The sequence below is a fragment of the Tubulanus polymorphus genome, chromosome 8 (assembly GCF_964204645.1).
Source record: "Tubulanus polymorphus chromosome 8, tnTubPoly1.2, whole genome shotgun sequence".
Classification (NCBI taxonomy): Eukaryota; Metazoa; Nemertea; class Palaeonemertea; order Tubulaniformes; family Tubulanidae; genus Tubulanus; species Tubulanus polymorphus.
Window position 1 is genome coordinate 8,918,710 of NC_134032.1, and position 17,647 is coordinate 8,936,356.

The window sequence follows — 17,647 nt, forward strand, 5'->3', positions numbered from 1 at the left end:
TCGCGTCGCGTCGCAAGGCCGACCTACGCCCGCCTTTACGAATTCGCTTTTCGTATTGAAACAACTCTTGATTCATCGATGCGGTTTTTATCGGCGTTAGAGCATTTACAATCATCATCTCCGAAATATCCGAATCTTTTGGAAATATGGTACGATATTCATTTCTTTTCGATTCGATAGAAAACGAGATAAATATCGATACGGGAGGTTTTTGCAGAATATTAGAGAGGACCACAGAGGAGCCTTGAGGCTGTGAATGTTTGAGCCTTTTTCTACATGAATACAGTTTTTGAAAAGGAGAAGTTTTCTATTTCGCAAACTGATGATGATGCGGATTTGCTTTTCTTTTCTTTTTTTTTGTTTAGTTCGTCGATCTAGCCGCGTTTCACGCGTGTAATCATTTTCGATAATCAACTTCGCTAATTTGAAGCGCATTCTTTTGCTGCTCTATGGATTTTGATTTGTCGCATAATATCGCTGCCAGTTGTTATCAGCCTTGATTTTCACCGATTGAAATTTCGATTTCTCTCGGGAGAATATTCGCTTCCCCGTAAATTATTCGCGCGTGTGTGGATATCACGATTTTCGGCTAGAGACGCATCAAACTGCGCCGTTCAAATGACGATTGAGAGGGTTCGGCGATCCCTTCGCGACTGCGCATTCTATTTAGACGGTCGACTCCAGAATCCTGGAATTTACTACCTAGCTAGTCTTACTGATTGATCCTCATTTTTGCTGAGCTTCAAAGTTGACCCGACCGGTCGCCTCTTATGCCTTGGACATAAACTCGTTTAAATCATGACGAACAATGACAGACCCGACAGCTACACCGGATGACAAGTTTCTTTGCAGAGTACATAATTTCTCCCCGGCCGAAAAAAGGTATCCTTTTCAGCCTTTGGTCGAGTTACGGAGTTATTGAATTGTGTTTTATCGAAGCTTCATTAGTTTTTTCAAAATCGTTTTCGAAATGGTTTTTCCATCAGGTCCCCATAGACGCATCCGTAATATTTCAACATAAAAACTATATTCGATAAATTCAAAATTTTTCCGATTTCACGTTCCTTATCTCGAAACTAATTCGTTAACGACGATTAATGAAAACGTAATAGCTGTTTTTCGTAAAAGAAGTTCGCAGGTTCACCAGGGAATCTTGGTGTCTGAATCTTGGTTCCTAGGCGTCGACCACTGCGGATACAACCACTTCCACGAATGGGTGAACCCCCAGGATGCCAGGAGGATTTTTTTCGAATTCATCGCCACTTACCATAATCTATCACAATTCATCATTATCATTGTTACTATTTCGGTCCTTGGCAATCTCATTCTTATCTTTGCTCGCATGTGTTACTTACTACATGTGTTTCTATGTTCTTTGTGATATTGCAAATAAAATACAAATAAAATACAAAATATTATGATAATAATCATTTTAATTTTCTGAATTCATCGTGATCTTCTTATACATCTCTGCCCTACGTTCAGTCGGTTTGATTAGGAATAAAAAGCTCACAGAGAATTCGCCGTGAATTTCGTCCATTTTCATTTTACCATCGACTCAAGTGTTCAATTCTTTACTTTTACTTGATCTTTTTCAGGGCGACAGTGGAAGTCCGTTGGTTTGTTTGGATGGCACCAATCTGTGGCGTCTGGTCGGAGTGGTCAGCGGCGGCGTTCCTTGTGAAGATATCGACGATCCAAAATCCGGTCGTGCGGGTAAACCGGATGTTTATACACGCGTGTCGGCCTTCCAACCCTGGATACGCGACACCATCAGTGCGCATGTCTGAACGCGTAATCATCGACTGGTCGCTCCTGGGTCACGAACGAATAAACATCATGACCAGTTGTGACCATCTTTTGGCCATAAGACTAGACTAATCACGGCACCAGTTATGACCCTGTGCCATAAATTAAACTAAACACGTGACCATCAATACTGCGAGAGATACCAATGGGAATAGCACAGAATGGTATCCATCTCATCTCGAACTATCTACGAGGGTAATTTGATGACGTCATAAAGCGATTATGGAGAAAGAAAATGAGGCACCGACACGGCTTCTGTGGCAAGCGAGGATTCTTCGAGGATCCGCCAGGTTCGCTAGCGGTTACCGAGTTAATGCGCTTCAGTTTCAATCGAATTTTAAGCCAACACTCAGCGATTGTGACGATTCGTTTGATAATATCGGGATACTAAAAAATAAAGTTCGAATTTCATCGAAAATCAACTCATCTGCGCTACACATTTCTACACCATCGTCACATTTGTTTACGCTCGTTTCCTAGACGAGAGGTATGTACAAGGGAAATCAATAAGTTTTACAGTTGCGTTATAACTGGGTAAATCGTAGCGCCATCCGGTGCGTATTGGTACTCCTTACGCGCCAGTTGTATGCTTCCGGTTCGATTCCATGGCGTACAGAACATCACGTGAATATAAGCCGGGCGCTATTTTTTCGGCGGATGGCGTGATTAGTGCGTGTGAGTGCTGCTGCTGCTACTGCTGGCGGGGGTAATACTGTGATTCGACGCGAATTACTTCCGCATCGAAGTCGTGCATCAATGGACGCGATTTAACGGGTGACTTATTATTAGAAATTCGTATCGACGTCGGTGATTTCTGTTTCGACGCGAGAAAACCTTTCAAGTTTCGATTCGTGATTCTAAAAAACCATCTTAATGATGATAAGTACCGCCAGTGTCCGTTAAGTCCAACCCGAAGATCCACCTACGCACCCGTCAATTCTGCTAAACTGTGACAATGGTGGCATCCCTAATCATCAGACCGATCCGAGAAAATTCGGATCCGCGAATTTTTGCAATAATGCTAGTTTTACCCCGGATACAGCGGCGCACCTGTCAACTAAACTGCGAAAGTACATACACTAAGCTATGGCAGGTTAAATAAAAAAGCATGTTAATCCACTAAAAGGATCAGTTTATTTTTCCTGCATCTAACTCTATTCGGAGCTAGTGGAGCGGTGGGAGGTAGGAGGGCGGAGAGGTTATCCATTGAATTCTAAAGAAGTATTGCTTATCCGATTAGCAGTTTTTCAAAAACCATTTCTTTCTGACAATCTGCTCCATCTACACTCTGCATAATGTGTATAAGCGCATTTCTGTCAGCGTCGTTAGTGCCACGAATCATCGGATCATGAATGGCCGCTCTAATTACACGGTGCGCACAAGTTTGACCGACGTTTCAATGTCTCAGCGCCCATCTGAACGACTTTCAATGGCTTCTTATTACTACTATAACGGCGCGTAAAGATCAATTATCTCATAGTCTATGAATAGGAATAGTATGATTACATACAGGGAGTTCCGCCCATGCGCTAAGCTGTATCGATCGGCGGAATTCGAACTATACTGGCAGTGTGTGGTTTCACCTCTACGACCCTATACACAGACCCAACATAAAATTGTTCGGTTGCTTGTTGATTTAGTTTCTTACGTGGTTTTTAAGTCGCGTTATTGCCTTGAACCGCATCCTCAATGATGTTCACGTTTTCTGGAGTTCACCGAATAAGTTTACATTTGTATTTGCTGTAAGCAGTCAGTAACCGCACTGATAGTTTAGATATATGTATAAGATTGGGTATTTTCAATACTCATCGAAATGTGATGACATAAGGAAGGGACAGTTGCGGAGGGGATAGTCAGTAGCTAATAACTGGACTGGGGTTTAGTTCCATGGCTCCATTTTCAAGTTCCTATGGTTGAATGACGATTTCGTCGGTCACTAACTACCCACATTGCTCATGAATATAACCACGCTATAAGATATCACGAATTGGTACTTTGAATTGCGCGTGCAACAAAGTCGATTGATATTTACTTCATAGAGACCATATTCTCTACTGGTGGAAATAACGACCTTCGTCCTTAGGCTGAAAATGATTACGTCGTTTCTCCGCAGCGGCCGGGTCACTCATGTGATTGCGACAACAATTTTAATCAGTTCATTTCTATAGCTGCCGGGTCTGTAATGCTTAGCCTGATTGATCTTAAAAAGTAATGTACGTGGTTGGCGGCCGGCGGGGTCAATTTTTAAGCTCAGCAGTCGGGGAACAAATCATCATTTCATAGCTTTCAGCAGCGTTAAAGAGGTTACAAGAAAAACATATCCAACTAACGCGACTAAAATGTGGCTAGTTTTTCCGATTGCGCTTTTTGGAATACCTCTTTGCGGCGGTCGTCTGACGTGAAGGCTGCCAAAAATAAGTCGTATTTGACGGCTTATAAAGCGGCATTCAGCGGCGAGGTTTTGAAATTAAGAAACCGTGACGCACGCGAACGCCTCGAAAGAGCACTTAATCCGTAAACCAGATTCCGGATTTCCCTCGCAATCCGGAATTTCTATTTTTGAAACCGAATCACTAAGAAATCTGCTATATATACAGTCGGTTACCGTTTAGAACTTCCTTTATTTATTACGCAGGAGGTGAATTGACATGCCAACGGTATGAAAAGAAATCCAACTACTATGTTTTTAGATTTTATTACCGGTAGTACAATTTTTTACGTTTTAAACAATTCTATACTATACCTTTTTATGTATTATTATTCGATACTATGACATCTATTATATCCTTATAGATATTGGAATGATTATCATAATCTTGTTACTATTACATCGATGAGAATTTTGTAATTTTCAAAGTATTTTTGAATAAATGATTTAAAGTTTATTTTATACGAAAAAAGTCCTGAAGTTTTGAGATGAAATATTGATAATTCGAGGGCCACCCTCTTTCAAGTTCACTGATGATTGTCCGGGATTTAGTAGCAGCCCTTTTACTGTGACACATGGGGAATTATGGACCGCAGCCATATATTTTGTACGGGTCTTTGGGGGTAAGTTGATAATGTTTTCATCAATTTACGCAGTCATCTGTCTAGAAATGCTACCAGTATGATTATTTGATGATGGCATATCGAAATATTGACGTAGGAAGCCTATTTCCTAAAAGGGCCCCGAGGGATTTATGTTTTTCGCAATTTTTTTTTTTTAAACACACTTCTGTTCCCATCCATTTTAGAATGCCCGTTACAAATATATTCTTTTCTTCTGTTATCTTTTTGATATTTTACCTTCTCTCTCTAATTCTTACTCCATTGATTGATAAAAAGAATTATGACTGGTAATGTAACAAGCGGAAAATGCCCGGGGAATTGTCGTTAATACCAAATAGATGGTTTTCAGCCACGGCCTTGTTTTCTTTGTTTATAATCATATCTATATCAGTATTCCCTTTTCCTTTGTATGGTACTCGTTAGGGAAGAGAAGAAAGATAAGACTGTAATATCCCCTCGATCGAAGATCACTGGAAATAATCTGAGCGTTTTGTCTGAGTAAATGTGATTATTAGTATGCTGGCAGAGCCGGAGATTAGTTTATTTGATGTTGCCTTATCGCTTATCGATGCACGCAGTACAGACGCTTAGACCTAGGCTCACTTAGGGGTTTTCACTGCTAGACGCTCATGTCTGGAGGTTTATCTAATACACTAAAGATCCTTTATTATATCACCGATGACCAGTGACACCATCCAAAAATCCCACTGCCCGATATTCACTGGGACAGGCAACCACCATATTCCAAAGTTACGGATTGGTTAATTTCGAATGGCTTCGCAGGGGCGGGTCCATCCGCCCTCGGCATGGATTCGAACCTGATGGTATCGTTACACGAAACCCTGCCACACTAGACTGAGTGCGCTGCTTCGATTATGTCATTTTTAGCCGAACAAATATTCCGTTTTTTTCCTATCCGTTTATAGTTCTTCCGTGAAATTTTCATCGGCGGTGATACAAAACGAGCAAGTTTCAATCCGATTGGTGCCGCAAGTTTTCGTGCCGTGGATGAGTGTAGCGAAGCCGTCAGGTTAGAATCCCTCCCGGGGGAGGATGGGAAGGGTCAAAAATTTGAACTTGAAGATTGCCGCACATGCAGCACGCGCGATAGTCGTTATTCAAGTGCCCTCGGAAAAAATATTCACGAAATAGAACCCGCTGTACACAAGTGGTTGAAAAAAATTCATCAAGTAAATTTTCATTCGATACGATCAGTTTACAAGCTGCCTTGTTGACATTTCTCTTCCATGTTCCTCGAGCGACGGGAACATTCATTAATATAACGCGAAATTTCAAAATTTTGAAAATATTCATACTTCGAGCTTCGTCCCTCGCAGGGTGTGGATTGTGGCCCTTTTTAAAGTTCATTCCTTTTTTGCGAATTTTGTTCCCGCAATAACACGCACCCTCGGGATGGCAAGGCGTGCCATTGCGGGGACAAAATTCGCGCAAGTGTCAGGTTGGCTCAACAATGAACTGTCGATACATGTCGACTACCCATTGGTTAACTGAACCAACTTTTGAGCAAAAAAATTGACCCCTTGCAATATTATCATTCTTATCGTAAAATATTTGCGGATACCGATGTAAATCGTCGAAAATCTACTCCGCTGACATGTAGCTAGCAGCACTGCAGTATGGGTGATTCATTCCGGTTTGAACTATGTTGTAAATAGAGATCAACAGATGTAAAGTCACGCAACACTGACATATTGAATCAATTAAGGTGGAAATCGATAGTCGAATTGGAACAGACTGCATAATCAACGGATCGTAAATTAGAGAGCTGTGGCACGCTCGCCAACTGAATCCGACCTCTTCACGCTCCATTTATAGGCTGGCGTTAAAAAGTATTAGCGCTACTCAGTTCAATATCGTTTTCTGTGTGTAAAGTAATTTTCTGAATGGATATTTGCGTATAAATACATAATAAAATGACTGCAATGAAAACCCGCTTTTTACAGATTGAAAGTATTGAAAACTGAAAACCGATAATTTATGGCTTCTGATTAAAAACTTCCTCAATCAGCCTGTTCAATGGTGGCTGATAAGGGCCATAGCGTAAAATTTCTGGTATGTAAATGAGGGCGCCAGAACGCCAAAACGAAAAAAAAACGTCCAATTTTCTCTAAAAGTTCGTTTTGGCGCGCCAAAACAAAGAAAATTCCGTTTTGGCGGGGGCGCCAAAACGGAATTTTCATTTTGGCGCCCCCGCTTACTGTGGTTGAATGTTTGTTTTGGCGGGGGCGCCAAAACAGAAATAACCGCGCCAAAACGAATTTTTCTCCGTTTTGGCGCGCCAAAACTTTTAGAGAAATTTCGACGTTTTTCGTTGTTTTGTTGGGGGCGCCAAAACGAAAGTTCGTTTTGGCGGGGGCGCCCAAACGGAATTTTCTTCGTTTTGGCGCGCCAAAACGAACTTTTAGAGAAAATTGGACGAAAATTCTCGTTTGACCTAATCATTCATTGATTCGACGTTTCGACTATAACCTAATAGTCATCTTCAGGAATACATACGTACTCGAACCGCGTGCTCAATGAAACTAATTCGTACAGGCGGTATATAAAGTAAATTCAACTACAAGATGAAATGAAATGAGTAATGGGTAATGAGTAATGCATAGAGTTCAGATTTAGCTGGTTGCTGTGTGTTCGACGATGAATCTAAACCTTGAATTCTAAATTTCGAATTCTATATTTAGTGTTGTCTGAGTGATATTAATCAACATTTGAAATGAGTTAGGGCTAAGTGGGGTTAGATTTATTGATATAGATTTGGGCACACACATTCATTACGCATATATATATGAATACGGTTAATATAGCCAATGTGATGCGCGTACGCTTAACACTGCTCGTCTGTTGAGCGCACTTGTAATTTTTGACCGATGGCGCTGCTGGACTCAATTCTGCGCTTACTGCACAGCACATGTTTTTCTTCCGCTGACGGGCGAACGGCTTTATGACGGCTTAACGGCGCATGTCCGGACGTTATTCGGTCGGGTGCATTTCTGCATTGGACCAAGCAATAAAGATATCTACACCGAAGCAGCTGATACATATGGTTACAACTGGACACAGCGCCAGGTCGCGCCGTGATTTTATTTGCGGATTTCTTGATCCGGAAAACGTGCAAAACAATACTTCTTGCAACTAGAATATCTCAATTCTTAGTTATCTAAATTGACGATGAGGTTGGCGATTTGATAATATTGTTATACGTTGCTCTACGCGATTTATTGACAAAATGCTCAAACATCTCGCGCAATATCAATTAAGTCATCCATATTTCTATGATTTGTATTGCGATTCTATCGTTGACGATAATAATAATAATAATGATAATAATGATAATAATAATAATGATAATGATAATAATAATAACAATGATAATAATAATAATAATAATAATAATAATAAAAATAGTGATAATAACAATAATATTGTGGTATCACTTATTTAGCGTTAAATCCAGTGAAGTTGCTCAGGGGGCACTTTACATTTGCATCAGTCATCTCTCCATAGGGTTAAGTAACACCGAGCAGCAAACAAGCGGTCAGAAGTCATATATCAGCCCAGGTGCCCAATTACTCGCAAGGTGGACACCACGTAAATGTACTGCCACGACCCGCGACCCGGCTTCCCCTAACCGAACTCTCTAACCAATCTCCCACACCACTCCTAGAAATAAAGAGCTTCCGATTTTGAGGCGCCTACGCGAAAGGTAAAATGCACCACGTGTCAGGTTGGTGAATATCGAGTACGCACGATTAGCTCTGAATTGGGATTGATTGGAAAAGTATCGCTTTATATTGATACTTATCGGTTGATTTAGGTTCCTGGTGGGGGTATTTATGGCAATCTAAGATGTCACACGAAGGGGAAGAATATTTTTGGAATACGGTTCTCTTATGGCATGCAAGCGAGCTGTGAGGGTGACATAGAAGAACGGATTTTGGTAGTCATCTGGAAGTGTCTAGCGGGCAGATTCGATGACGTCATACGGGTATTCATGAAGTGGCACCGGAATAAATGTCAAAGGGGCCTGTAACGTATACAAATATAGCCGTGTTTTCTGGCAGGTTTTATGGGATAATGTGGTGTTGAGGTCGTTTGGGGATTTTAGAGTATAATAAACGCAACTAATATAGTTTAATGTAGTAGGTTTACGACGCTCGTAATACTACTCTCTGGTGTGAGTATCAGGTGTTCCGTGATTATATAGCTGATTATCAACTCAAAAGTTACCGATGCTATGTAATTCGATTCAAAATGTGATACTCGCTGACGCCTCATTTATGTGACGACGCCTGTAGTTTCAGCACGGATTCATTAATCTTAATGCCGCATTATCATATCTAATAACAAAACAGTGAGATAAACCTTGCAGTTAGGAATAGAGAATACAGGTTTCTACGATTGACATCATAGATTTAAATGAAATAATGTATCAACTCGGAAATTTTTATTCCAACGTTTTGGTAAAAATATCAGTTATCCCTGTTCATCCCCGCTTGGCAGTGTTCCGATATCGCTCCCGAACTTGCCTTGGGAGGACCAATCAATCCTTTTACATATAAAGGACACCTAAGGTTTCCGATTGGCCGATTAGCCGCTATGTCATTTCTTATGGAACAATGCAAGACCGTTTTTTAAGCGGAGAGCTGGCTATGATTGGCTGGTAAGCTGGCCGAAATTGACCAATCAGCGACCGTTTAACATACAGAATAGTATATCGAAAATCCCACAGTAATATAAGGGTAGATAAAGTCCGGAAAGTTTCCTTTGAGCTATGAATGTATTCATTCATTCAACGTTTCGACTATACCTGATAGTCCTCTTCTTGAAGGTGAAAGTCGAAACATTGGATGAATAAGATTTTTAGCTGAAAGGAAATTTCTCGAACTTAATCTTCCGTTATATGAGTGTGGATTTTCTTAATAGCGTTAGCGCTTCACCAAGGTTATGCACAGTTTCAGTGTAGTTTATTTACTCCACAAGTTATGATAACATTGCACAGAGCACAAAAATTACACAGAAATAACAGCAAATTACAAAAATTATAATGATAGTATGAGTAATAATGATATTGATAGTAATATTGATAATGATAATAATGAAAATAATATTAATAATAGTGATAACAATAATAAATATAGCTGTAAAGCAGCGATAACGGGTTTTCTGGATGCATGTGATCGAAAGGAAAAATTAATTACCAGGTATTCGATGGAAAAAATAAAATGAGATGATTTGGATATTATCGGAGCAATCCTCTTTTTGGTTGAATGGTCTGACCCCAGTATAGTCCCCCGCGATTTGGAAATTCTTGGAGCCCTCCTTTATTTACTTACTAAATGACGTCACAAACTGTTATTTCGCCCGTGCTTGTTGTCTAACAATTCAATTCAATTCTTTATTTACAGTAACCTAATAAGTAATTTTAAGTTTCAAATGGGATGGAAAGTATATTCAGACAATCTGTTGGTTCAGAGAGACCGTTATTACAGTATAAATTTATTCATTTCGTTTCGAAGCTGTCAGTTGCCGAATCTGAATGAAGATGAATTTTATTTGACGAAATCGGCGGAAAATATATAATAATAATAATCAACAGAATTTCAAGAGGGTTTTCGACGAAAGTCAGAAAACCCTAATAATCATCATGATAATTGTAATGACTATTATAATGCAAATGAAGATAAAGGTACAGCGCAATTGTAGTATCGAAATCTGATGATAATACACTATATTAAGTAAACGATTTTATACCTATTTTGATGAATATCGCCAGATTGAGCAAAGTTTTACCTCTCAAACAGAAAAGGTTATGTAGGGTATTTTCATTGGGATGTAACTAGGTAGTAGTAACTAGGTGTAAATTTGCTTCTCAGGCTTTGAAAAAAGGACATACTAAAAGAAAATGGAATTCGTCTCCAGTTGCTGCCAAATTTCATTTCTAACAAATTCTATGGTTTCGCTCAATCTAACGATATCTACTGATTTCAATAGGAAACTTATGGTTTGAGCGAGCATCTGAATCGACACAAGGCTAAACAAGGCTGAATCGACACATATTTGATAATAATACAGGAGACAGAGTTTCACATTGTCTTGCCCCTAAATAGCTATCGAAAGAATCTGACATTTCATTATCAGAAAAAAACACATGATTTGATACCTTGATACATATTATGTATAACGTTAAGTACTTTGCCAGTGACGCAACAGTTAATAAGTTTGTGCCACAAAGCCCTTGTCCAAATAGAGTCGAAGGCTTTTTTATAATCTATAAAGGTACAATAGAGTTTTTGATTGTTGTTTAGGAAGGTGTCGACTAGAGCCTTGAGGGTACCGGCAAAAGATAGTCATTTTCTTAGCACTCGGTATTGTAGTTCCATAAAACATTGCATTTCGATAATCTTATGTAACATGATACTAAACACGCCCTCGCATAGCCCAAAAACTGCGAAACGCTGACACTCATGGAAAAATGAAAAAAATGTTCGGAAAGCACTCACAAACAGCTGAACAAAAACCAATCAAGTTCGAATTTAAGCTAATCTTGAAAGAAAAATGCAGCTGCAAAGCAGCCATAACGGGTTTTCTGACTTGTTAATTCAAATATCGTTCTTAGATTTGGTCGAAATCCATCTTAAATCAGAATAAAGACGATGTTTTTTCACTGTTACGTGGGTGGGTTTAAATGACGTATCCAGATCGACATTGCAGGTCGGTTACACGTTATTTCATTTTCTTGTCGGGTAGAGTTTGCAGGACCTATTTTAGTCGGTACCGGCATTTTCGTGGCGCCACTCAAATAATTCTAATCTTCGTTTTCAGAATTCTCTCACTTTGTTGAACGCGTTCAGTAGCCGTTAGTAAACGGAGCTGATTTCCCTGATTTGGTTATTCTCGGAGCAATCCTCTTCTTGACCTGCACATAGACCATTCTCAAGGTCGTCGGGTAATATTAGGAATTTAAGGATTAGAAATTAATCCATTATCTAGTAAGGTCTCTGCATATTCGTCGTGAGATTAATTCGACGAATGCATTTAAAAAAAAATCTTATCCCACGCTTCTAGAGTGCTATGAATATCACTACATTGATTAGAGCGCCTATTGCTGATTAGTAGTCGAATCTGAGAGAAGATACATTTTATGAAATTTTTCTGGCTGGAAAGGGGAAAAGAAATAGTAATCAGCAGAATTACAAGAGGATTTTCGACGAGATTCAGAAAACCCTAAAAATAGATTTAAAAGGGTACTGAAAGAGTGGCCGTTTCGCATGACATTCAATGTCGATTCGCGTTGATTGAATAAAAGTCCGAGAAATGTTGGCATTTAGAACGCTCACGTTGGGCTGAACAAATTATTCTTTTTTTCGGTGTTGATTTCGATGATTGATTACATTTCAAATCTGATTGCTTAAAAAAACGATTGCATAATTTCAATATCAACGCAGCGTGTATGCCAGACTAAGACTAGATTACTTCGATTTTGGCGCGGATCCAGATACGTAAATAAAGTGGATTCAAGCTGGGAAAGCGAAAGCAAATAATTCACACATTCGTAGAGAAACGACACGAATTCCAAAGTTGATGAAGTTCAGGTTCATCAAACTCAAAACACAGTAAATCTTGCGCGAGGCAAATTCATGGTCTTCTCAGTCTAAGAAGCTTACGCGATTAGCCTCCATTTCAAAATTCCTCCATTCATCCACTCAGACCAAACGATTGATTCTTTATTGCATCGTAGAACAAGAGACCATGAGGACTTTGTTTTTCCGCGAGATAGCGCACCTAATTGGTAAACGTTCGACAGCGAAATTTCGTTAATTTTCAATTAGGCCCCAATTGAAGATTTACATTTCTAGCCCCCTGAAGACAATCGTCGAGCCAATGACCATTCTTGATAAACTCGGATCGATCGTTTGGTTCATCATACATGAATTTGAGATCTCGTTAAAACAAATCCAGGATCGACGATGTACTTACAGACTTGACCGCACTTGATGTCACTTGCCACGTCACTTGCCACGACGGATCCTTTATTACCGCGATGATTGATATCTTACTGCACACAGGCAACAGTTTTGGGATCGTCAATTGCTTCAAGTGGAATAACGTAAGCCCATAATGATGAATCCTCACTTTTTCTTATAGCCAGGCATAACAAGAAAGCTAACTTGGGAGTTTATTGACGCCTTGAAAAACTGAACGCATAAATGGCGTAATGTTGAGAATGAAAAATATGATGTAAATCATTTAATATCAAGGATCAATAAAGTTGATTTGGATTTGAATATATCGATAATTGAATTGAATTGACCGCCAACCAGTCCACCCCCGATACATTGATGACGTAGTTCACAGCCTCCCAAATGATTATCAAAATTTATTAAAAATACTAAGAGTAATGGAATGCATTTACTCAATTGATAACTGCCACAATTCACGATGTTATTATTATTCTTAAATGCCAATATTGATGACGTAGTGCACATTGACTCACACTCATTATACAACGCACAATTTCAATGCATTACTTGGAGTAAACATTTTAACTTTTTTAATGGCGTCAAAAAATCTACTTCTTGCTATCGGTGCAGATAAAACTACATAAATTACTATACGGTGTCTAATCTAGGTTGAATTACGCGCACATTACCCGTATAATGTGTGACGTAGATGATAATAATAATACACGATGTCGTCATACGATCAAAACCCGCTTTCCACAATCGAGTGACATAAAAACAAAATTAAGCAAAAACTTAATTCGAAATTTGAGAAGTACGCAACGTTTTGAATTCTCGCGAGGGACCGGATCGCTGGACGAAATCGTTTTTTATAGTTAATATGTAGAAAATGGGTTTCAATGTACTTCCTTCAGCACGTCAGTTTGCGACTAAATCTGCATGTCTATTGGGTTAGATTCCTATATTCTATATGATACCTGCAATAGAAATGAGATTGCCTTCGATGTGCGCCGAACTTTCTTGGCAGAAGGATTGCGTCGCCACGATGAAATGCATTGATGAGATTATTATAAATGAAATTGCCACCGAGTGCGGATTAACCCTCAACTTCAGCAGCATCCGATCGCAAAGTCCTGATTTCAGGTCAAAATGAAAATAGTCAGATTGCTCGTTATCTTTTTCTTATTCTTAAAATCGGGAATGACGCTGTTATCTATTTGATGGGGATAGATTTCATTGGATTTTTTTACTATTTCGTGTCCGAAGTTTTTTCACCATTTGGGATCGAAGCAGGGGGCGATTGCTCATTATAACTACGATAAGGAAATGTTCAGTAACCGGGCGCCATTTGAGGCGGTGTCCCGCGGGTCCAGTAATATTTTTGGACAGATTTTAACGTTGTGTTGTAAAAGTAAAACCTTTAGCGCGATTTATTGTCGTACATTTCCTTATTGACACAAAATCTAAGTTGTATATCGTTAGAAAAGTGACGATTTATATTTTCCGTTGACAATGATGTTTAATACATACACGTAATATTGCCTTTATAATCCATTTTAGTAGCACGTTATCAGCCATATGGTTCGACTTAGTTACCGCTAAACGGTTTTGACTTTTCAATTGAAAGGGAGACAGTAAATGTGGATATGAATATGCGAGGAAAAAATGAATTATGCAGTGTTGTGTGTCTGGATCACGTCGGCACGTAACAGATGCGAGGCGAATGGAGTACATACTAATCAACCTGATTTGAACAGACATGTGAATAGATTGTTAGCAGACCCCACTCTCTTCAAAGTGCGAATTTAGAGTGATCAACTGGACATTTTTGTTTTCAGGAGGAGCCCTGCGGCCTGTTTTTTGTTTGTAAGATTACGTTTTCGTAACTTGGCCCAAAGGCTGCTACAACAGTGGCAAATTATTACTAGCCATTGATATATAGAATGCATCTTAACAATAATTTATAGGCAGTACTGTTCCGTAAGACGAGTGCTCAGGACACATGACCTGATCAATCAAAGTCCTGTGTGCTGGTCATATGGTCAGTACTGATATTAATGATAATATGTCTAGCCTTCTGGCTATTGTTTTAACTTTTCTGATGACGTGGTCCTCATGGGTATAAAACCCAGAGATTCACGTCGCTCTCTCTCTCTCTTTCTATAATAATATTAATAATTTATTTTCGTAAATCGGTTACGAGGTATCCAGTGCAAGCCAACAGGCTGTACATAAAATTAAGGCGCTGGAACCTTGTGCAGAGTGCAGGGGAATGTGCAGTGATACTTATAAATAATGCTATAAATAATCCTAATGCTAACAATAATAATTATGCTAATCAATAATAATAATAATAATAATAATAATAATAATAATAATAATAATAATAATAATGCTAACAATAATAGTACATGTAATGCTAATCAATAATAATAATAATAATAATACTAATAATAATAATACAAATTCTGATAATGATGACAACAATAACTTATACAAATACAAATACAATGATAATCATAATTACGGCAATATACTATAACCATTAATATTTCAGCAATTTAGGTAAAGATACTCATAATGATAATAATAATAGTAATAATAATAATAATAATAATAATAATAATAATAATAATAATAATAGTAATAATAATAATAATGATTGATTAATAATAATAATAATAATAATAATAATAATAATGATTGATTACAAATATGGAGAAAGCAAATGCCACAGATAATAATGATTACAAAGATAGATAGTCTAGTATAGCAGTCTAGTCAAGTTTAGTTAAGACTAAACACATACCAAGTTTTTCCTCAACGGGAGATGAATAATTACGCGTATTTCAGTAATATTTGTTTTTTAAATTGGAATGATAGTGAATTTATGCTGGTGGATGAACGGATTCTGCTTCGGCAAGCCGTGGTCACTTACTCAGCTCTCGCCTTGAGTACTGCAATAAAGCCGCATTTTCTTACTAATAATCGTAGTCTTTACTTCTTCTGAGCTAGGAATCCGTATCGTGATTCTGAAAATATTTTTTTTTCAGATTTACTTGGGCAGGACCCCGACACTTTCGGTAAAGGGTTCTTGTGCCCGTACGTCCTTACCTCAGAGTGAAGAACAGACACATCAGTTCTCGGTGAACACCATTCCGGAGAGGAAATGAGTTCTTGCTAGAGCCGCTCATGGCCGAGTATAGAATGGACGACTTAAACATGAACATCAACGTATAAACCTCGTTTACGTCCTCGAAGAGACACATCGGTTTTCGCGCGTGAACCTACCTCGCGGTAGCGGAAAAGCAGCGACATGTTAGGCCTAAGACGTGATTTACCGGAACGGACAGCTTGAAATAATCAAACAGTTTTCTCCAAGAACAGATACGTCGGAGGTAGAAACGACCAGAACAGACAACTCAATTCAATCGTTATACAGTTTCAGTTTCAGTTCAGTTGAAGGAACTTTCTCTCCAATACCCTCACATGTTAGATGTTACTGAACGCGAATAATCTATAATCACAGTCCTCTGTACCAATGGCTAAATGTTTATCTAAATATATATGTATATAAAAAGTTTAAAACGCACTATATCAAAATATAAAAGATTGAAAACGAATTTAATTATTATTATCATTCCCACTGACGATGATCTCTAGTGAGAGTCCGAAACCTCGTGTATTTTGATTCTAATTCTTGTTAAATAAAATTCGATTTTCATCGTTGAAATTCTTCATATAGAGTGGTATTCTAAACTTATCATCTGTTCTCCACGTTTGAGAATGGCTATTCTAGCTTTATATAAATATATTGAGGAAGGCTTCATTCTGTTTGGATTTATGAATTTAAATCACTACTGTACTGAACAGCTGTTTTACCATTACAATACTGTGTATGCGCCGTACATATTCAATTGTTGTTTTTTTTTCTATGTATGATAGTATTTTGAAAACCTTTTATTCGATCTCTTTTTGTCTTTATTGTATGTCATCTAACTGTATTGCACTTCTTTGCAACAGTGCTATAGGGGATGAATTTCATTATACATCATTTTGTACAACCCTTGATCTTTTAAGGACCAAGTATATTGACAGTAAACATTCTTCTCACTCGTGCAGACAAGAAATATGAGAGCACTTATGCATTTTTATAAGTAAAATTGCTTAAATATTCTTGGCACTAACATTGACGTTAAAGGGCAGTTTCCATGCATAAGATGAAACCAGAAAGCTCCATTTTATAACAAATAACCCCCGCTCTCTAAATCCTGTTAAGAACGTTCTTCCTTCGGAATGCATCGCCTTGTCTCGGCCAGACACACGAGGAGGACGCGTCGGCTGGAAGCCGTGCGGCTGTTTTAATTCCGCTCGTAAAATCCCTCGCTGCCAATCGTATTCGCGCAATACTCGACGCAGCAGCGAATTAGTCGCGGCGCGGCGTGATGCAGCACGCAGACCTCGGAGTAGTCTGATTACTCCTACACCGACTGATTACTCCTACACAGACCCGCCCGTTCATGTACTCGTATCAACGAGCGGACACTCGAAACTCCATCGTCCGAGAGCTTAATCGTAAACTAGATATCAATCAGCGGAACTGATAAGTTATCAGAACCCGGACGCGGCGAAACGATTCGAAGGAGAACCTCAACGAGATTGGATTTCACGCGTGGCACCTCAAACGACGGTTCGTTACGTAAAATTTAATCAGTATATAACCTAACGCAACGTCGTCGGCATTAATTCGAAATCTGATATACTTTCGGCATCAAAAGCTCAACGCCGCAGTTAAACATGTCTTG

At 38.8% G+C, this 17,647-nt stretch overlaps 1 protein-coding gene across 1 annotated transcript in view; it reads left to right on the top strand.

Moving 5' to 3' along the window:
- Window positions 1–4,636, top strand: part of LOC141910238 (uncharacterized) — a 40,292-nt gene extending 35,656 nt beyond the window's left edge. The window contains exon 44 of the mRNA XM_074800955.1: window positions 1,599–4,636. Coding sequence (XP_074657056.1) covers window positions 1,599–1,790 — 192 coding nt within the window. The 3' untranslated portion in view covers window positions 1,791–4,636. The remainder of the gene's footprint in view (window positions 1–1,598) is intronic.
- The last annotated feature ends 13,011 nt before the right edge of the window (window positions 4,637–17,647 follow it).